Source organism: Heloderma suspectum, chromosome 12, assembly GCF_057233095.1.
Source record: "Heloderma suspectum isolate Gila_16-S chromosome 12, 16-S_ref, whole genome shotgun sequence".
Lineage (NCBI taxonomy): Eukaryota > Metazoa > Chordata > Lepidosauria > Squamata > Helodermatidae > Heloderma > Heloderma suspectum.
In genome coordinates this window covers 740,976-763,136 of record NC_139469.1, presented here as the reverse complement: position 1 = coordinate 763,136, position 22,161 = coordinate 740,976, and the positions used below count along the sequence as shown (strand labels likewise).

Here is a 22,161-nt window from a genome sequence, read left to right as displayed (position 1 = left end):
GTGTAAGGCAGCTTCCTCTGTTCTTTGTCCCTCCGGAGAAGTACAGAAAAGCAAATGAAATTAGGTACCTCCCCTTGGATTCTTGCAGGCACCACATATCACCACAAGGTGGAGCAGGCTAGCCTGAAGGGGGATCAAGGCCCTCCACCAACACAGCCCAACAGAGGGAGGTATTCACCCCGCAGCAAAATCGAGGGGCGGGGGGAGGAAATCTATCAACGTACTGAAAGCCCACCTTCCCACTCCCTAGCAGAGGGGATCTGCACAGGATTAGGGACAGATGCTACCTCCCCCTGCCAAACACTCCTGGGCTGGCTGGCTGGCATCACCCACCTGCAGGGCACATGTGGGGGGACACATGGGGGCCCTGGTCATATGGGCTGCCCTGCAGGAGGGGAGCGAGTGTGAGTGGCCTTCAGGTCCCTCCCAAGGAGTTTGGGTAGACCAAGGACCTTTCAGAAACCCCAAGGCATCCACCATGCTTGGACACCTGGTTTTAAGCAAAGCACTCAGACCATCAGGACACACGGAGAACTCAGCAGCCAGCAAGGGAAAGCGTAGGAGGCCAAGGAAGGGCAATTCCAACCCCCAAAGAGCACAGGAGTTCTGAGGAAGGGCCAGTCAAGCTGGCCCAGGCCTTCCCAGGGTGGCTTTGGTCAGCTTCTGGATAGCTGAATGCTGAGTAGCAGAGCATTTCTAAGGACCACGTGAGAAACACCTTGGCACCTCTCTAGCTCTACTGGAAAGTACATGGGGAGCTGCCTTATACACAGTCAGACCCTGCTGGCCAACTAGCCCAGTTTGGTCAACACTGACTGAAGGTAGCAGCTCCCCTGGGTGTCAGGCCAGATTTTTCCCCAGTCCTACCAGGAGATGCTGCCGGGGAGGGAACCTCGGACCTTCCACATGCAGAACAGAAGCTCTACCATTGAGCCATGGCCCCTTCACAGAATGCAGCCCCTGGTGCCAACTCAAAAGCTTTGGAGCTTTTGTCCCAGGATCATCCCCCCATCAGGATAGTGCAATGCACACTTAGAAAGTGTGTAAACAAGGCTCCCCTTCATGGATCACTGCCTTGTTGTGGCGAAGGGGCTTGCATAACTCAGTGAAGCCATAAGCTATGCCGGGCAGGGCCACCCAAGATGGACAGGTCATGGCAGAGAGTTCTGACAAAATGTGGTCCACTGGAGAAGGAAATGGCAACCCACTCCAGTATTCTTGCCAAGAAAACCCCATGGAACGTATCACAAGGCTAAAAGAGATGACGCCGGAAGATGAGCCCCTCAGGTCGGAAGGTGTCCAATATGCTACTGGGGAAGAGCAGAGGGTATTTCCAAGTAGCGCCAGAAAGAGTGAAGTGGCTGGGCCAAAGCCGAAAGGACACTCAGCTGTGGATGTGTCTGGTGGTGAAAAGAAAGTCCGATGCTGTAAAGAACAATATTCTTTACATTACAGGAACCTGGAATGTCAGATCAATGAATCAAGGTAAGCTGGAGGTGGTCAAACATGAGATGGCAAGACTGAACATCGACATCTTGGGAATCAGCGAACTAAAATGGACAGGCATGGGCGAATTTAATTCAGGTGACCATCACACCTACTACTGCGGGCAAGAATCCCTTATACGAAATGGACTAGCACTCATAGTCAACAAAAGGGTGGGAAAAGCAGTACTGGGGTACAATCTCAAAAACGATAGAATGATCTCAATACGAATCCAAGACAAACCATTCCACATCACAGTAATTCAAGTCTATGCCCCAACCACTGAGGCCGAAGAAGCTGAGGTTGATCGGTTCTATGAAGACCTACAACACCTTCTAGAACTAACACCAAAAAAAGATGTCCTCTTCATCATAGGGGACTGGAATGCTAAAGTAGGAAGTCAAGAAATCACTGGGATAACAGGCAAGCATGGCCTTGGTGTACAAAATGAAGCAGGACAAAGGCTAATAGAGTTTTGCCAAGAGAACACGCTGATCATAGCAAACACTCTTTTCCAACAGCACAAGAGGCGACTCTACACATGGACATCAGCAGATGGTCAATATCGAAATCAGATTGATTATGTACTTTGCAGCCAAAGACGGAGAAGCTCTATACAGTCAGTAAAAACAAGACCTGGAGCTGACTGTGGCTGAGATCAGGAGCTTCTTGTTGCAAAATTTCGACTTAAATTGAAACACGTAGGGAAAACCACTAAACCATTCAGGTATGACCTATCCCTTATGAATATACAGTGGAGGTGAGGAATAGATTTCAGGGATTAGACCTGATAGACAGAGTGCCTGAGGAACTATGGACGGAGATCCGTAACATTGTTCAGGAGGCAGCAACGAAATCCATCCCAAAGAAAATGAAATGCAAGAAAGCCAAGTGGCTGTCTGATGAGGCTTTACAAGTAGCTGAGGAAAGAAGGGAAGCGAAAAGCAAGGGAGAAAGGGGAAGATATACCCAACTGAATGCAGAGTTCCAGAGAATAGCAAGGAGAGACAAGAAGGCCTTCTTAAATGAACAATGCAAAGAAATCGAGGAAAACAACAGAATGGGAAAGACTAGAGATCTTTTCAAGAACATCGGAGATCTCAAGGGAACGTTTTGTGCAAAGATGGGCATGATAAAGGACAAAGAAGCAGGGACCTAACAAGCAGATGAGATTAAGAAGAGGTGGCAAGAATACACAGAAGAACTATACAGGAAAGATCTTAATGTCCCTGATAGCCATGATAGCGCGGTCACTGAACTTGAGCCGGACATCCTCGAGAGTGAAGTCAAGTGGGCCTTAGGAAGCATTACTAATAACAAAGCTAGCGGAGATGACAGTCTTCCAGCTGAGCTATTTAAAATCCTAAAAGATGATGCTGTTAAAGTGCTGCACTCAATATGCCAACACATTTGGAACACTCAACAGTGGCCGCAAGACTGGAAAAGGTCAGTTTACATTCCAATTCCAAAGAACAGCAACGCCAAGGAGTGTTCAAACTACCGCACAATTGCGCTCATTTCACATGCCAGCAAGGTGATGCTCAAAATCCTACAAGCTAGGCTTCAGCAGTATGTGAACCGAGAACTACCGGAAGTACAAGCTGGGTTTAGAAGAGGCAGAGGAACTAGAGATCAAATTGCCAACATTCGCTGGATCATGGAGAAAGCAAGAGAATTCCAGAAAAACGTCTATTTCTGCTTCATTGACTACGCTAAAGCCTTTGATTGTGTGGATCACAACAAACTGTGGCAAATTCTGAAAGAGATGGGACTACCAGACCACCTTACCTGTCTCCTGAGAAACCTGTACGAGGGTCAAGAAGCAACAGTAAAAACCAGACATGGAACAACCGATTGGTTCAAAATTGGGAAAGGAGTACGACAAGGCTGCATATTGTCACCCTGCTTATTTAACTTATATGCAGAGTACATCATGAGAAACGCTGGGTTGGATGAATCACAGGTCGGAATTAAGATTGCCGGGAGAAATATCAACAACCTCCGATATGCAGATGATACCACCCTAATGGCAGAAAGCGAAGAGGATCTCAAGAGCCTCTTGTTGAGGGTGAAAGAGGAGAGTGCAAAAGCTGGTTTGAAACTCAACATTAAAAAAACTAAGATCATGGCATCTGGCCCCATCACTTCCTGGCATATAGAAGGGGAAGAAATGGAAGCAGTGACAGATTTTATTTTCTTGGGCTCCAAGATCACTGCAGACGGTGACTGTAGCCATGAAATTAAAAGACGCTTGCTCCTTGGGAGGAAAGCTATGGCAAACCTAGACAGCATAGTAAGAAGCAGAGACATCACCTTGCCGACAAAGGTCCATCTAATCAAAACTATGGTTTTCCCAGTAGTAATGTATGGCTGTGAGAGCTGGACTGTAAGGAAGGCTGAGCGCCAAAGAATTGATGCTTTCGAACTGTGGTGCTGGAGAAGACTCTTACGAGTCCCCTGGACTGCAAAGAGGTCCAATCAGTCCAGCCTAAAAGAAATCAACCCTGACTGCTCATTGGAAGGACAGATACTGAAGCTGAAGCTCAAATATTTTGGCCACCTAATGCGAAGAGAAAACTCTCTGGAAAAGACCCTGATGCTGGGAAAGACTGAAGGCAAAAGGAGAAGGGGACGGCAGAGGATGAGATGGCTAGATAGCATCAGCAATGCAATGAATATGAACTTGAGCACACTCCAGGAGAGAGCGCATGACAGGAAGGCCTGGTGTGCTACGGTCCATGGGGTCACGAAGAGTCGGACACGACTGAACGACTGAACAACAACAAAAACAAGGCTCACTGAAAGACAGACCTAGGCTGGGTTCTGCTACATGGAAGCCAAACCACAGGATCAGCAGGCGAGGCCCTAAACTGAATTATGCACTCTTCAAGTATTTGAAAGTTTGTCACAGAGAGGAAGGCCAGGATCTCTTCTCGATCATCCCAGAATGCAGGACATGGAATAATGGGCCTAAGTTACAGGAAGCCAGATTCCAGCTGAACATCAGGAAAAACGTCCTGACTGTTAGAGCAATACGACAATGGAACCAATTCCCTGGGGAGGTGGTGGGCTCTCCCACACGAGGCATTCAAGATGAGGATGGACAGCCATCTGTCAGGGATGCTCTGGCGTGGATTCCTGCATTGAGCAGGGGGTTGGACTCGATGGTCTTGTAGGCCCCTTCCAACCCTACTATTCTCTGATTCTGTGTAGCTCACATATTAATGGGGGGGGGGGAATCTGAGGGCTGGCTAGGAAGCACAAGGGCAGGGAAGCACAAGGGCTCTCCCTCCTTGTGAGCCCAAGAGCAGAACGTGAGAGTCGGCCCTCCATATCTTGCTTGGGGCATCGGGCCAGCCACAGTGGGAAACGGGAAATCGGATGAGAGGGGCCTTGGGTCAGATTCGGCCTCAGGGCTCCTCTTCCTCCTCCCTAGCCCATGGCTTGTACACACACCAGAGAAGCAGCTGGGCCCAACTTGAAAAGGCCTCTACGCAGCACAAATCAGCTGCTTCAACAGCTGCCTAGTGCTCCTGCACCCGTGGACCGTACCTGCCCAAAGGCATGCTGAAGCAGAGTTGGGTGGCCAACAAAACGGATGTTGTCGATCTTCAGCTCAAACTTTTTGCCACACATATCCGATTTGGTAGCCAAAATTGTTGCCAGGATGACATCCGAGAACCTTCAAGAGCGGAAACACAGATTACTATGCTCACCCCAACCCAACTTTGTCCCAGAGCCAGGGAGGATTTTTATATTAATATAATTCGTTCTGTAACCATTACATATAAACACACGCACTGGGAACCCTTGGATTCCATCGGTTAGAGAAATTAAGATCTGTCAAGATCACATCTTTCAAATCACCAGAATGATTGAAGGAAAAGCGTCAGAGACAGAGGGCTCGTGCATCTTTCAGTAACGGCAAGCTCTCAGAAGGATGTGGAGAGGTTAGGCGGCATTTGCTTCAGCTGCAGATTCCTGGATTTCACTACAGATTAAGCCTCTCTAAGCAGCAAGGGGTTGCAGCAGCTCAAGCAGATCCCCTGAATGCAAGAACTTCCTCTGCCTGCCTCCCCCTCTGAAGCCCCACATGCCCTTCCTTGCACTCCCCCTAAGAGCAACTTCAGGGAATCCACATTGTCCTCCACAGAGAGAATCTGTGCAGGAAAGGAGGCATTTCGTGCCATTTGTGACCTGGAGCAGGAATGGTTCTCAGGCCCCAGATTCCCCAGAGGGCTCCTCCAGTCCCTTTCTGCAACTCCAGCCCTGACAGACACTCTGAAGTCCAAACTGCCTCCCTCAAAGGAACCTGCAGGGGTGTGGCTTGGGAAGGGGCACAGCTATTCTTTGGGAAGGCAGACACTTCTGCATCATGCCAAAGAAGAGCCTCAAAAGCACACGTTGGTCCAAGAATGGGAGCCCCTTTGGGAGCACACACACCAAGAACCACTCCCTTCCACCACCACCCAGCACCTGCCCTGCTCCTTCTTTGGAATGGAGCCAGTAACAGACCAGCATCGAGTCACTTGGGCCCAAGGAGGCTAAACACATCTGGCCTTTGCATCGTGCACGAAAGTCAATAGGGAGAGATTCTGCAGCTGTCCCGCGCAGCAGGAAGCGGCCTGGGCTCCCCAGGAGGCGTCTGGGCGTCTCTCTCAGCCAGTCACTCCAAGCTGCATTCTGCACATCTTCCAAGCCCCCCTAAAAATGTGCTTGGCGACAGCCCCCCCCACTGCCCCCCCCCCCGGATCTCGAGCCCTCAGCCCCACAGCAACACCAAGCGGGCCACGTCTCGGAGGCCACACCTGAACTGCTCTGATGAGCAGTGTAAGGCACACACCTACTCCCTTCCGCTGCACTCGCAACAACTCACGCCTTGCCCAGCTGGTGCCTGTGGATCTGCAGCCCCCTCTCCAGGCAGGAGCACTCACTCTGGCTCCACACCCGCTTTAACGAACAGCTCAGGAAAGAGCTGCTCTTGAACCTCAGCAAGGGCTACATTTCCTGACACATGGTGCTCTTCGGGTTGGAGGGAAACGCATGCATGACACTGCACGTTAGAATGGCCCCAAATGTGCTCCTCGCTCCAATCCACCACCACCAAGGTCAGTGGGAGATTTGCCCCTGATCTTGGCCAGGTGCAGATTCCACCCTTGTTCCACTCCCAGACACTTGGGATCTGGGAGAAAGTGAAGTAGAGAACAGCATCCTTTCCCAACCTGCACGCTGAAGAAGTCGCCTCTAGGCCTGGCACGTCCCTGGGCTGCAGAGAGCAGCTGCACCACTGTGATGCAGAGAGATCGCCAGCTTATCCACCCACACAGAGGAGGCCAGAGGCAGTGCTCCTCAGATAACGCAGCCAAGACAGAACACGGCCACAGCAATTGTCTCCACCAGAAAGCCTGGCAATGCTTGTTTCAAACTTTGCAGTAGTGTTGGGAAAGGAACCAATCCTGAAAGGTGCTGAGGGGGCAAACAGTGACTCTCAATACTGTCTGGAAAGTCGAGCGTTTATGTGCGTGTGCGTGTGAAATATCTACATGAAGAAACTTGTTTCTTGAAATTCAACTTTATATCCAGAATGCATAAACCTCGTCTACTAAACTATTATGTCAACTGAAGTCCAAAGCCTTTCCCCCTGGAACCATCGGAGCAGCCAATGGGCAGGTCTGCATGATCACAGAGGGAAAATAACCCACCTAATTAGCATAACTACCCCCGCCGGGTGCAAGTTGCTGTGGGGCGGTTTACAAATTACTCTGAAACCCTAATTTGGAAACCACCACAGCCAGCCACCCTTGCTGGGTTTGGACGTCTTAACAGTTCACGCCCACCTGGGGAGGGTAACTATATTAATTAGGTCGCTCACAACCGGCACACGTGAGGTGAGAGAATCAACCCCCATGGCTTATTTTCCCTCCGTGATTGTGTGAACCCGCCCACTGGCTGCTCCGACTGTTCCAGGGAAAAGGCTTTGGACTTCAATTGTGCGAACCCGGTCAATGTGTCGTGCATGGGAGCTGCTCATTAAAAGATGTGGGCTCTTGAGGAGTCTCCCTTCATCCCCAACATATCTCTGAAGCCAGAGGCCAAAAGTAACTGAACAGAAGAGGCTTGTTTGCTTGCAAACAGGTTGAATGTTTCCTCCACCACCACCCTGGCTTAGCCCCGGCCTTTTAATGGCAACTCTACAGAGCCACCTGTTTCTTAAGGGCCTCACCATTACTGTTGTTGGAATGCTGGTTTTAATAAGGTTGCAAAGCCCTTTTAACAGCTACAGAAAGGCAGGATAAACATGTTTTAAAGTCATAGAAGATATTTAAAATAAATATCCTCAGGGCAAGTACTGACCTGAGATGGCAACAACAGAACGTTCAACGACTTGAGAAGCAGTTTAGAAACAGAGGGCCTCTGAATGAAGCTGGAGCAGCGGAAGGTAGGCCAGCAGGCAGGCAACGTAGCTCCCAGCTCCCAGCATTCAAGGGCACCCGATCGCCCTGAGCATGGGAACGCTGCCGTCCTCAGAGCTGTGTGGAAACCACTGGAGCTCCATTGGAGGGTATGGAGACTGAGTCACCTGCAAGCTCTGAGTGCCACCAAGGTCTTGGCAGGGAAGAGGAAAAATGCCCCTGCCCCAGTCAATTACCCCCCAGGAGTAAGGCTGCTCAGGCAGTGGATCTAGAAGGCCTGTAACTGCCACCCTTGTCGAGTTCCCACAATGGAAGGCCTGCACAAATCTGAGACAGTTTCTCCAGGCTTTCACGTGTTCCTTGCTTCTTTTGCTTGCTACACAAGGGAACGGAAGGGGTCTGACTGCCCTGCAGCCTCAGAAAAAGACTCAGAGCTTTGCAGCTTTTCCTGGGCTGAGCCACGATCCTGGAGAAAGTGTGTAAGAGCCAGAGGCCCAGGGGAAACCATGACAATTGATCACAGGATAAAGAAACTGGATGCTTCCACATGGAAGGCTGCAAGCGCAACCAAACAGAAGGCCTTGTGCAGCAATTCTGTCTCTTCCCCCTTAACAAAGTAAGAAAAAAGAAAGGAAGGAGCAGTGGGAAAACATGCGAGGGTTACAAGTGGCAGATGTTGCCATCTGGAACCCCCGTGGATGAGGCAAGGCGATAGCACCAGAAAAGCCTTGTCTGGAAGCACCTGCTGTGTTGGCCTCAGGCATGCTGCATTTTGGAGTGGCTCGTTTGCATCCTGAACCCTGGAGCAGAGCAGCCAGCTTTTAGACGTGCCCCACAAATTCTTCCAGAAAGAAAATGCGACACGGTCTCCATGGAAGAACACCTTCTGCCACCATTGCCAAGGGCAGCACGACCCTGCCGCACTTTGCCGCTGTCCCGAGGAAAGGAACTCCAGATGCTGTCTGCTCCCAAGTCAAGCCTGAGGTCCATCTAGCTCCATCTTGGCTACCCTGACTGGTGAGGAAGGTGAGAGTGGAGGGGAGGTTCTTTCCCAACCTGAAGATGCCACCAGGGATCAAACCTGGGACCTGCTGCTACATGCAAAGCAAGTGCTCTCCTCCCACTGAACTATGATTCTATCTCTCAATGCTGTTTCCTGGAGGGAAGTGCTGGCCTGATTCTGTTAATTCCACAGAGCCTCGCCTACCGACCCTCACTGTGTTCTAGCCTGACATCCAATTCATTTGCAGCTTGCTAGAAAACAGAAATGAGAGACAAAGCACAGGAGAAGAAAGTGAGAAGGAGAAGCCATTCGAGACAGAGGCGCTGCTGCTTCAGAACATTTGGTCTTACCCCGACACCACCTGCTCATCAGTGAGAGGGCATGGCTCTCTGAAAAGAGGAACAGGGGCCATCAGCACCGCTCGGAAACACAACAGAAGAATCAACCAGGCATAAGCACACAACACCACACACAATTAGAATGCTGCGAAAGGGGACAGGGAAAGGGGACATCGGGGAACAGACACATCTCTGAGAAAGGACCTCAGGGAGCTTCTCAGAAGACATGCAACTCGCTGTGAGGAGGGCATGATTCACACCCTGCATGCACCCACAGCTGGAAACAAGGCTGCCCAGCAGGACAAGACAGATTCCTGCAGGAGGAGGAGAAGAGGGTTTTGCAACAGATTTCGTGCTCAACTCCAATAGCTGGACTGAACTTCCTCAATACCAGCTATTTGGGACGAGCAATTCTGCCAGGACCAGCTTGGAGGGGCTTCCTCTCCCAGGAAGGATACTGGCATGTCACGGTAACATAGCCCTGCCGCCTCCCCGAGCAAGTGGGAAGAGCAACCCCACCCAGAGACCTTCCTCCAATGTAGGAAAATGGCCCCTGTGTCATAAGGAGCTCAGGACACTCCATGTCTTGGGGCAGGTTTCCCCAAAAGCACACTGCAGAGCCATTTCCTCACCACATAGCACCACCCAGGAGATAATACAGGCAGCAACTACCAGGCTGGGGCCTAGCAGGCATTCCTTCCCTGTGGGCCACGGGGTGCAGCCCAGCCCAAAGGGGCACCTGGTTGGGGCCACCTCAAGCTCCCAAGCAGCAGCCCCAGATGGCAGGAGGCAGCCACCCTTCGGTTGTGGACGGTGAGCTGGGCCAGTCTCTGCAGTGGCATTGACAATGCCTCCAAACCAGTTCGGGGGGGCAGGGAAGTGGCCATCGCTGATGCCTTGGGAGAACCCCCCACCCCCACCCCAAGCTGTTTCCTGCAGCCTTCAGTGCAACGTTCTTCCCCACACTAAATGCAAAGAAAAAAAAGGCTGTCATGGATTGCAGGGGGGTGGGGGGCATCCTGGCCAGTGTGACCACCCCAAGCAGCCCTAGCAACCTTGCCCATGCCATATAGCCAAGAGCTGATATGGGCTGGGCTCTAGCGACAAGGCTGGGCCACTTGAGGACTCCCCAAGCAGGATCTCAGGGCCAGAGAGAACAGGGAGCCAGGGAGAAGGAGATTCTCCGGGCCAGAGGGAAGGCCTTTGCTGCAGTGCTGGAGCTGCATTTTCTCTGGGAGGGGGCAGAGAGCAGCACAGCCCAGTGCCAGGGTCCAAGACAACGTTCCTGGCTGCCTGCCTTGGCTTTCTGCTGTCTTGAAAGGGGCAGCATTCCTTCAGAACATTCCCCGAGACAAAGCCAGCAAAACCTATGCACTGAGCCCATGAACCAAGGCCCGGCTGGAGGCCCTTTTTGGGATCCAAGGTAGGCATCCCAGCAATCAAAGCCAGACTCCTTTCTGCAAGGAACATTGGCTGCTGCCTTGAAGCCCCCCTTGTGCCATCCCTTCTGGCTAAGAAGGCCAGAAGGAAGGCATGCGTCCCAGGACAAGGGCTGTCCAGCAGCCTCCGATGCCGCCAGACTTGCTGTAGCTCAACTGGTCAATGCCTGGAAAGGAGCCCTGCGCACAGCACCTTCCCTACCATCATGGAAGGAAGGCTGGATCTAAACCCTGGGAGGAAGAGCGGGGAGCAGAGCACCTCTCCTGGCTGCTCCGTTGGGCAGCACAGTCCTCTCCCCCAATCGGAAACTTCTCTGTGGAGCTGCCAGTGCAAGGGAGACCCCTGAATTCCAGCGGGATCCTGGCACAGCTCTCCCCATCCAGACAGCAGGAGCACCATGGAAAGGTTAGGCAGGGGTGGGCAACGTGGGCCAAAATATCTGGAGGGCCACCACTCCCATGACCCCTCACCACTGGCTGTGCTGGCGAGGGCTGATGGGAACTGCAGCCTGGACCGCTGCTGGAGCTCACCTGTTCCCCAACCCTGGTTCAGCCCATGCAAGCATATGGCCCCCTTGGTTCCAGGTGGCTCCAGATGTGAATGAAGCCACAGGCCCCCTTTTGCCCCAACTACTAGAGCTCCTGCCCTGCCAGGATACGGATGCCAGGAGCAGTTTCATGCTCTGCACACAAGGAAGATGTTCAGCGCCCTCCTTACAAGGGGCTGCAAGGTGACCCTTTTTTTGGCCGTTTTGCCCAGATCTGAAAAAGGCACCAGGAGCCACACCTACCTGGCGTCTCCATCGGGGTCTTCCACATTGTCACCGATACTGTTCACAGCATACCTACTCCTCGGTTTCCCTGCAGGGAGGGGGGAAAGGTAAACTTTCAAGACTGCTGGAGAAGTCTGGGATTTGTCTGTTTTCCATCCCCCATCTCCAACTTCTCCTCCAAAACCTTATCTATAGTGCAATTCAAAGTGCTCCTTTTGGCCTTGAAAGCCCTTCGTGGATTGGGCCCTACAAACTCTAGAGACTGGCTTCACCTAATGCTTAAGGGGAAATATGACAGTGGCCTTCAAAGATCTGACAGGCTGCCATGCAGGAGGAGGAGCACAGTTTTACTCTACTGCTCTGGAGACCAGGACCAGAACCAAGGGATGGAAATTGCAGGGAAACAGATTTTGGCTAAACATTAAGAGAATGATCCTAACAGGATGGGCTGTCCGCCATTGGAACAGGCTGCCTCGGGACATGGTGGACTCTCCTTCACTGGAGGTATTTAAGGTGAGTCTGGATAGCCATCTGTCAGGGACTCTGTAGCTCAGAGGTAGGCAGCCTTTTGGGGCCTGTGGGTGCATTTGGCAATTTGAGAAACTGTCCTGGACACGACCACAAAATGGCTGCCATGGGAGGCATGGCTAGTCACAAAGGACAAGTCCCCTGCTCAAAAGGCTGGGTACAAGGCAGATCGGGGGGGGGGGGGGCTGAGCCCCAACACACTAAACAACTCCTTTGAACCCAGACTTTTCAGCATCAACAGAAACCTATTTCACAGAAAGCGAACTGTTTTTCTCTCCCCCTCGGCCAGCCAACTCATTCCCCCCATCTATTTTCCTCCTTCACTCTGGATTACCACCCAGACCTATGCGCTTGCTCGCTCTCACACACACACACCCCACGCCCACAGCCAGCCATCATCCACCCATTCACAAAGAAGCATAACACGTATCCCTCATGCATGCAAGCATATATACATCCACACATGTCCCCTCTTGTTCTCCTCACTGCAAGCACACAAAAAGCCACACTCCTTTTCCAGGATCCCTCCAAAATCGCCCCCAACCAACCAACCAACCAACCAGCCCTCCCTCCCTCACACATGCAGATTCCATCCATTCCGACATAGGAGTGCACAGTCTGCCCCACCTTCCCCAGGCGGCTGTCAGGGCTCCCCCAGGCGGCTGTCAGGGCTCCCCCAGCCTCCACTGGCTTCTTGCTGGGTTCTTTGACCACCTCCCCCACCGCCAGCTAGCTTGCCACTGCTCTGGCCACAACACCCCCCTGCTCTCTTTAGCCAGTCCCAGCAGCCAGCTTACTAGGCAAAAGTTGCAGGAGTCCCCTTTCCGGCATTCCCTTCTCTTTCTTGGTGGCTGGGCACACCGCAGAGGAAAGCACTGGCCTGCAGCCATCTTCATGTCCTAAAAAAGTTTCTGAGCCCCACATGTGGCCCAGAGGCATTCATGGGAAATGAAGATGGAAGGGGATGTAGGCCCCTATTTAGCTTTGAAGTGATCTCAGCTGCCGGTAAGAATTTGTTAATTTAAAAGAAGTGGGATGGGAAAGGCATACTGGGGGGCACTAAGAAAGGTGTCCAGGGCCACACTGATGCCTGCAGGCACCATGCTGGCCACCCTTCCTGTAGCTCCAGTGCAGAGCTTGCACTGAGCAGAGGGCTGGGCTAGATGATCTCCAAGGTCCCGTCCTAATCTACGACTCACAACAACCCTTGTGATCTGCTGAGATCTGCCTTGTGATCTCATTAACTCTGCTGTCATTGCTCAAATGGGGAAGAGAACGGATGATCAGGAGGCATTTTCAGGGGATGCTCCTCAGTGATGGAATTCCCTCCCGCTAAATCTCTGGTGCCACCTTTGGTGCCCACCAGGCTCCTTGCCCCTATTTATTTATTTATTTTCCATACTGCCCAATAGCTGAAGCGCTAATGTATTAAATCTGTTCTTAAAAACTGGGAGACCAGCCTGGGATGCCATCAACTGCAGCGCTAGCCTCCAGCATCATTTTTATTTCCAAGGACACCTCTGGGCCTCTGTGGTGGGTGGCTGCAGATGGCTCTTCCTGAGGCATGCCATCCAGCAAAAGGGAAGCTGCGAGCAACCAGGGGGCTAGAGGGGGCGGTGAGGGGGAGCATGCATGTGTGTTTTGCCTGTTGTTTTTTACTATGTTTGTTGGCTGGTTTGTCTGTTCCTCCTGTGTGTGTTGCCCGAGTTTTAAAATTTCTGTGGGGGTGGGGGTTTTGCACGTGCGTACGCGTGTACGTAGGGAAAACCACTAAACCTTTCAGGTATGACCTAAATCATATCCCTGATGAATATACAGCGGAGGTGAGGAATAGATTTCAGGGATTAGACCTGATAGACAGAGTGCCTCAGGAACTATGGACGGAGGTCCGTAACATTGTTCAGGAGGCAGCAACGAAATCCATCCCAAAGAAAAAGAAATGCAAGAAAGCCAAGTGGCTGTCTGATGAGGCTTTACAAGTAGCTGAGGAAAGAAGGGAAGCGAAAAGCAAAGGAGAAAGGGGAAGATATATCCAACTGAATGCAGAGTTTCAGAGAATAGCAAGGAGAGACAAGAAGGCCTTCTTAAATGAACAATGCAAAGAAATCGAGGAAAACAACAGAATGGGAAAGACTAGAGATCTCTTCAAGAAAATTGGAGATCTCAAGGGAACGTTTTGTGCAAAGACGGGCATGATAAAGGACAAAGAAGGCAGGGACCTAACAGAAGCAGATGAGATTAAGAAGAGGTGGCAAGAATACACAGAAGAACTATACAGGAAAGATCTGAATGTCCCTGATAGCCATGATAGTGCGGTCACTGAACTTGAGCCAGACATCCTAGAGAGTGAAGTCAAGTGGGCCTTAGGAAGCATTAGTAACAACAAAGCTAGCAGAGATGACAGTATTCCAGCCGAGCTATTTAAAATCCTAAAAGATGATGCTGTTAAAGTGCTGCACTCAATATGCCAACAAATCTGGAACACTCAACAGTGGCCGCAAGACTGGAAAAGGTCAGTTTACATTCCAATTCCAAAGAAGGGCAACGCCAAAGAGTGTTCAAACTACCGCACAATTGCGCTCATTTCACATGCCAGCAAGGTGATGCTCAAAATCCTACAAGCTAGGCTTCAGCAGTATGCGAACCGAGAACTACCGGAAGTACAAGCTGGGTTTAGAAGAGGCAGAGGAACTAGAGATCAAATCGCCAACATTCGCTGCATCATGGAGAAAGCAAGAGAATTCCAGAAAAACGTCTATTTCTGCTTCATTGACTACGCTAAAGCCTTTGATTGTGTGGATCACAACAAACTGTGGCAAATTCTTAAAGTGATGGGAGTACCAGACCACCTTACCTGTCTCCTGAGAAACCTGTACGAGGGTCAAGAAGCAACAGTAAAAACCAGACATGGAACAACCGATTGGTTCAAAATTGGGAAAGGAGTACGACAAGGCTGCATATTGTCACCCTGCTTATTTAACTTATATGCAGAGTACATCATGAGAAACGCCGGGTTGGATGAATCACAGGTCGGAATTAAGATTGTTGGGAGAATTATCAACAACCTCCGATATGCAGACGATACCACCCTAATGGCAGAAAGCGAAGAGGATCTCAAGAGCCTCTTGTTGAGGGTGAAAGAGGAGAGTGCAAAAGCTGGTTTGAAACTCAACATTAAAAAAACTAAGATCATGGCATCTGGCCCTATCACTTCCTGGCATATAGAAGGGGAAGAAATGGAAGCAGTGACAGATTTTACTTTCTTGGGCTCCAAGATCACCGCAGACGGTGACTGTAGCCATGAAATTAAAAGACGCTTGCTCCTTGGGAGGAAAGCTATGGCAAACCTAGACAGCATAGTAAGAAGCAGAGACATCACCTTGCCAACAAAGGTCCGTCTAATCAAAGCTATGGTTTTCCCAGTAGTAATGTATGGCTGTGAGAGCTGGACTGTAAGGAAGGCTGAGCGCCGAAGAATTGATGCTTTCGAACTGTGGTGCTGGAGAAGACTCTTACGAGTGCCCTGGACTGCAAGGAGGTCAAATCAGTCCATCCTAAAGGAAATCAACCCTGACCGCTCATTGGAAGGACAGATACTGAAGCTGAAGCTCCAATATTTTGGCTACCTAATGCGAAGAGAAAACTCCCTGGAAAAGACCCTGATGCTGGGAAAGACTGAAGGCAAAAGGAGAAGGGGACGGCAGAGGATGAGATGGCTAGATAGCATCACCAATGCAATGAATATGAACTTGAGCACGCTCCGGGAGAGAGCGCAGGACAGGAAGGCCTGGCGTGCTACGGTCCATGGGGTCACGAAGAGTCGGACACGACTAAACAACAACAACACGTGTATTTGTTTCCCTGCACATCAGTTTGCCTTCTCCGGACCGGGTGTTCTGTTGTGCTTTGACAGCCATTTTGTGAGGATGCCCATGGCGCGCTCTCAAGAGGCCAAATGTGCCCCAAAAGACCGCTGGGAGGTGCGGGGGCTGCTGGAAACTTCCAGTGGCTTCCAGCCATGTTCCGAAAGGCTCCGCAGTGAGAAGGCCAGGCGGGCCCTTGGATCAGACCAAAGGCCCAGGGTGCTGCTCCCCACAGTCCCCCCGCCGCCCCCACCGAGCAGCAAAGCAACAGCCCCCCCGCTGCTCCTCATCGGCTCGGGCCCCCCGACAGGGCCGCCTGAGGGAGGCGGGTCCGGGGCCCTGTCCGGAGGGAGGGAGGCGCCTCGAGCACGTCGCCCCGCCGCCTCTTCCCAGGCACAGGCTGCTTGTGGCCGCCCCCTCCCACGGTCGCCATGGCAACAGCGGCCGCGGCGGCGCCCGCAGGGCCTTCCGGGGCGTGGCCTGGCCTGAGCACCCCCTCCGCCGCGCGCGCTCCCTCGCCGGCCCCTCACCGGTCTGGGCGGCGGGACTGCCGGGCCCCCGCTGGAACGGGAAGCGGAAGAGTAGCTTGTTGCCGCGACTGCCGGAGCTCACCAGGATGACGCTGATGGGGCTCGAGCTCTCCTCCATTGTGCGCGCTCGCGGCCCCGCGCCGCCGTAGAGCCGGCGACTAGAGCGGCGCGCTGCGCATGCGCCCGACTCCTCCGGAGGGGCTGCGCATGCTCAGCTGGGGCGTTCAGTGGGCGAGCCCCGATCCGGGACAGGCGGCGCGCGACGGCGGGGCGGGAAGCGTCCTCTCCGCCCGCCCTGCCGTGCTGCGTTCTACCCTGCGGGGGAGGCGCATCCGGACAGACGAACTAGGCGCCACATTCGAGGAAATGAATACGCATTGTGAAACATCTTAAGTTCTCCAAGAGTTCTTTCTATATTGGCTCTGCTGGTTGTTGTTCAGTCGTGTCCGACTCTTCGAGACCCCATGGACCAAAGGTGGACGACAACAGAAGCAGCCAACGTGGCTTCACAAAAAGCTTAGGGATGACCTGAAAACAAAAAAGGACACATATAGGAAGTGGAAAGAAGGCTAAAGGCTAAAGCTGAGAACGAGCTGAGGTTAGTGAGGGATGCTAAAAGCAACAAAAAGGCTTTCTTCAGCTACGTGCATAGTAAAAGGCAGAGGAAAGAAATGGTGGTTCAGCTATTAAATAAGGATGGCAAAATGATAACAGATGACAAAGAAAAGGCAGAGGTGCTCAATTCCTACTTTGGCTCAGTCTTCTCCCAAAAGAGCATCTATGACCCCCCGGCAAAGGCGAAGTACAGGTTGAAGGGGCAGGATTGCAGCTTGAGATCGATAGGCATATGGTCAAGGAACAACTAATTACTTTGAATGAGTTCAGATCTCCAGGGCCAGATGAACTGTATCCTAGAGTCATAAAGGAACTGGCAGAAGAACTCTCAGAACCGCTGTCTATTCTCTTTGAGAAATCATGGAGGACGGAGGAAGTGCCAGGTGACTGGAGGAGGGCTAACGTTGTCCCTGTCTTCAAAAAGGGTAAAAAGGAGGAACCTGGGAACTACAGACCAGTCAGTCTGACATCAATCCCTGGGAAAATTCTGGAGCAGATCATAAAGCAATCCATCTGGAAGCACCTTGAAAACAATGCCATCATTACTCGAAGCCAACATGGATTTGTCAAAAACAAGTCCTGCCAGACAAATCTGATCTCATTTTTTGATCAAGTCACCTCCCTTGTAGACCGTGGGAATGCTGTAGACATCATGTACCTCGACTTCAGCAAAGCTTTCGACAAGGTGCCCCATGATATCCTGATGAGCAAACTAGCTCAAAGTGGGCTAGATGAAACAACGATCCGGTGGATCCACAGTTGGCTACAGAATCGGACTCAAAGAGTGCTTATCAATGGGACCTTCTCCAACTGGGGAGAGGTAACGAGTGGGGTACCGCAGGGCTCAGTCCTGGGCCCAGTGCTCTTCCACATGTTCATTAATGACTTGGAGGAGGAGGTGCAGGGAATGCTGATCAAATTTGCAGATGACACAAAATTGGGCGGGATATCTAATACTTTGGAAGACAGAAACAAAATTCAAAGTGATCTGGATAGACTGGAGCGCTGGGCAGAAAACAACAGAATGACATTTAATAGGGATAAATGCCAAGTTCTGCACCTACGAAAAAGAAACCAAATGCACAGTTACAAGATGGGGGATACGTGGCTCAACCACACTACAAGCGAGAAGTATCTTGGAATTGTTGTCGATCACAAGCTGAATATGATCCAACAATGTGATGTGGCTGCAAAAAAGGCCAGTGCTCTTTTGGGCTGCATTAATAGAAGCGTAGCTTCCAAATCCCGGGAAGTCCTAGTTCCCCTCTACTCAGCACTGGTCAGGCCTCATCTGGAGTACTGTGTCCAGTTCTGGGCACCACACTTGAAGAAGGATGCAGACAAACTGGAGAGGGTTCAGAGGAGGGCAACAAAGATGATCAGGGGACTGGAAACAAAGCCCTATGAAGAGAGACTGAAAGAACTGGGCATGTTTAGCCTTGAGAAAAGAAGACTGAGGGGAGATATGATAGGGCTCTTCAAGTACTTGAAAGGTTGTCACAGAGAAGAAGGCCAGGATCTCTTCTCGATCATCCCAGAGTGCAGGACACGGAATAATGGGCTCAAGTGACAGGAAGCCAGATTCCGGCTGAACATCAGGAAAAACATCCTGACTGTAAGAGCAATACGACAATGGAACCAATTACCTGGGGAGGTGGTGGGCTCTCCCACACTGGAGGCCTTCAAGACGAGACTGGACAGCCATTTGTCAGGGATGCTCTGACTTGGATTCCTGCATTGAGCAGGGGGTTGGACTCGATGGCCTTGTAGGCCCCTTCCAACCCTACTATTCTATGATTCTATGACCACAGCATGCCAGGCCTTCCTGTCCTGCGCTCTCTCTCAAGTCCATATTCATTGCATCGGTGATGCTATCTAGCCATCTCATCCTCTGCCGTCCCCTTCTCCTTTTGCCTTCAATCTTTCCCAGCATCAGGGTCTTTCCCAGTGAGTTTTCTCTTCGCATTAGGTGGCCAAAATATTTGAGCTTCAGCTTCAGTATCTGTCCTTCCAATGAGCACTCAGGGTTGATTTCCTTTAGGCTGGACTGATTTGACCTCCTTGCAGTCCAGGGGACTCGTAAGAGTCTTCTCCAGTACTGCAGTTCGAAAGCATCAATTCTTCGGCGCTCAGCCTTCCTTATAGTCCAGCTCTCACAGCCATACGTTGCTACTGGGAAAACCATAGCTTTGATTAGACGGACCTTTGTCGGCAAGGCGATGTCTCTGCTTCTTACTATGCTGTCTAGGTGTGCCATACCTTTCCTCCCAAGGAGCGTCTTTTAATTTCATGGCTACAGTCACCAGCTGCGGTGATCGTGGTGCCCAAGAAAATAAAATCTGTCACTGCTTCCATTTCTTCCCCTTCTATATGCCAGGAAGTGATGGGGCCAGATGCCATGATCTTAGGTTTTTTAATGTTGAGTTTCAGACCAGCTTTTGCACTCTCCACTTTCACCCTCAACAAGAGGCTCTTTAGATCCTCTTCGCTGGCTCTGCTGGTACTGGCAGTTAAAGCAGAACAGCATAATGAATGATTTTGGGTTTGCAATAATAGAAGTTGTAATTAGCATTTTAATCCATTTTTATTTGAAATAGGAGTGAAATATTGTCTACCTGTCATGTACAAATCTATTCTGAAAATTTCGTGCCTCTATTTTAGCTGATCTCAGAAATATTTTTTGGACAGATGGTCAAACCAAATGATTTTGCCTCTGTTTAAATAAATGCACTTAAAATCATTGAACAGAAAATAGGGGCAAAATGTTTCCCAGTTTACAAAAACCTCAGCCTAGATCTGCCTTTGGGGGTGGGGGTGCCAATTACGTGGTTTGCCTATGGCGCTACTTGCTGGCAGCTAGGACTGACCCGGACCCTCACGACATCTCTGAGGTTGGCTAGACTGAGTGGAGGGATGGTCCAGGGTGCCCTCCTACCTTTGCGCAGCTGAGCAGGGCTATGGCCATGGTGTGGAGAAAGCCCTGTGAGCAAGAGAGGTCCTCAGGCCTCCTGGGGACAGGGAAGTCCAGCTCCTGCTGGCTAACAGACTCCCTCAAAGCCCCTGGACATGCTTGCTGCGGCCCACGCAGCCTCCCGCAGCCTGGAATCCTCCAGGCTCTTGGACTGCAAGGCCCAACATTCCCAGCCAGCATTGCCAGTGATGGGAGTTCCAATGCAAGGCATCTGCAGGACTCCAGAGCAGGGGAGGCTGTGTGGGCTGTGCCCCACTGCAGTGGCAGTGGCCCTCGGGCTCGCTGCTGCCATGAAAGCCACTCTACTTCAGGATAGGGAGACCCCAGCTGAACTGGGGTGGGCCCTCCGGATGTTCTTGGACTGCAGTTCCTTTCATCCCTCACCACTGGCTGTGCTGGTTAGGGCTGACAGGAGTTGCAGCCCAAGTTGTCCACCCCTAAGAATTTACCAGGTTTGATTCTATTTCTTTAGGTCTAAATTGAGACAGTGGAGGTGTTGAATTAGCACTGTAAAGTTGGGAATATTGTGTTGTCGCCAGTTATTCCTTTTTGAAAAGTAATTGTGCTTGTCTTGTATACACTTGAGCTGTACATGGAATCATTGCAGATTGGACCTCTTGCATTTCATGGCCTCTTAACCAAACTGTTTAGAAGGTTTTTGTCTGTATCCACGTGTACATATATCTGCCAACCGAAGAATTCATTTCATGCACCCAATGCTCTATGCCATAACAGGTTCTGCCACAGTGAATCTGCTAATGTTAAGGGAGCACACGATTTTACTGTTGTGCTACAATGAACAAACCTAGCTACTCCTCGGGAACTTGCTGTGGACTGCATTTCAGCTCCCCAGATGTGTGCGTGTGTGTGGCTCACACATACATCACCCTCTGGCTACATTGGTTGGCAGAAGTATAAGCTGCTCTCTCTGAGCTCCACCCCCCGTGCACCCCGAATGTGAGCTTAGTGGTTCCTTAGTGGTGGAATTGGCAATCCAAAGGTGGGAGCTTCTGCTTGGGGGATCCTCCACTCCAGGCAGAACCAGGGAGAGTGTGGAGAGGCCCACCAGGCCCAAGTTCATGTAACCTGGACCATGGGAGAGGACAGCCAGCCGGCAGCCCTGTTCTCAGAACTGGCAAAGCTCCAAGTCCAAGAGAAGGTGCAGCTAAGTGGCCAGTTCCACCATGCAATCCATCTGGGTGGCTGTGCCATGCTGATTGTATGCCAACCAAGCCAGAGGACAGTGCAGGGAATTATGGGTCTATGCAAGCAAAGCAGGGCAAGCAAAGAATGATGTTGCTATGCAGAATCCCTTCAGTGCTTTGCACTAGGAAACCACCTTTGGCCCATTTGCAGAGTCCTCCAGATGAGAAATTCCCATCTAGCATGTTTCTTTCCCTTCTGTCAGTGTTTGGTGCTGAAACATAAAAACAGGATGAACGCAGGACCGGTGGCTTTTGCGAGGAATTGCAATGTACAGTCAGCAACTGGGCACAAGTTGTTTTATGTTGCTTTGTAATTTGTTCATGAATGCATCCTCCCCTCTCTGCTAAAGAGGTGGACAGAGCACCAGCTGGGTGGACGTTAGCCCAGGAGTTGGTTCCGCTCTTCTTCAGTCTAGCTCAAAATGTACCTGTGGCCGTTGCTGCCTCCACGAGAATGCTCCCGAGAGCTGAGCGGTTGCATGGAAAGCCCCTCTGTGCCAGTTTCAAGAATGCAGCAGACGACCAGCCAGGGGGCCCAGAGGGATTTCTGTGCGTGCAGATTGTGCAGGGAGGGGAGCCTGGACCTGCTCCAGAGCAGGTCGCCCTTCCCACCCCCTGCAAGCTGGGTGATAAGGCTGCCTGCGGGGCTGTGTCCCCCTCCAGGGATATAGCTGGGTGGGGAGGGCGAGCTGAGCTGGAGGAGGTCTCCGGCAATGTCGCTTTTTCTGGCAACCAGCCTGTCCAACAGTTGACAAGCAAAGCAATGCGCAGATGGGGGGCGGATTCCTCCTGTTCTTAGGCATGGTCCAGACCTGAGCAATAGCACCACCCCTGCACACAAGCTCGCCATCTCAAAGGGAAGACCTGACTTGTTAGAGAGTGGTGGGAGAGGACAGAGAATCCCTGGGTGAAGAAGTGCCAGGGCAGGCCAAGGAAGGGCACCCGGACAGCACCAGCTGCTGCTGGAGCCCAAGCGGAACGGGGAGGGGCTGCTTCCA

The 22,161-nt window shown here is 51.5% G+C and overlaps 1 protein-coding gene across 14 annotated transcripts in view; it reads right to left on the bottom strand.

Annotated features, from left to right (window-relative positions):
* Positions 1–16,557, bottom strand: part of NPRL3 (NPR3 like, GATOR1 complex subunit) — a 29,679-nt gene extending 13,122 nt beyond the window's left edge. For 5 of the 14 annotated variants that reach the window (XR_014785473.1, XR_014785472.1, XR_014785474.1 and 2 more), the window contains exons 1-4: positions 16,373–16,557; positions 11,470–11,539; positions 9,252–9,290; positions 5,038–5,167 (exon numbers count right to left, since the gene is read on the bottom strand). Coding sequence is in view for 9 of the 14 variants with exons in the window: in XM_084817955.1 (XP_084674081.1) it covers positions 5,038–5,167; positions 9,252–9,290; positions 11,470–11,539; positions 16,373–16,490 (357 nt within the window). In the remaining 5 variants the exon portion in view is untranslated. Of the gene's footprint in view, positions 1–5,037; positions 5,168–6,328; positions 6,789–9,251; positions 9,291–11,469; positions 11,540–16,372 lie in introns of those variants that run through there. The other 9 variants (XR_014785475.1, XR_014785476.1, XM_084817957.1 and 6 more) reach the window with 6 other exon arrangements.
* Between the last annotated feature and the right edge of the window lie 5,604 nt (positions 16,558–22,161).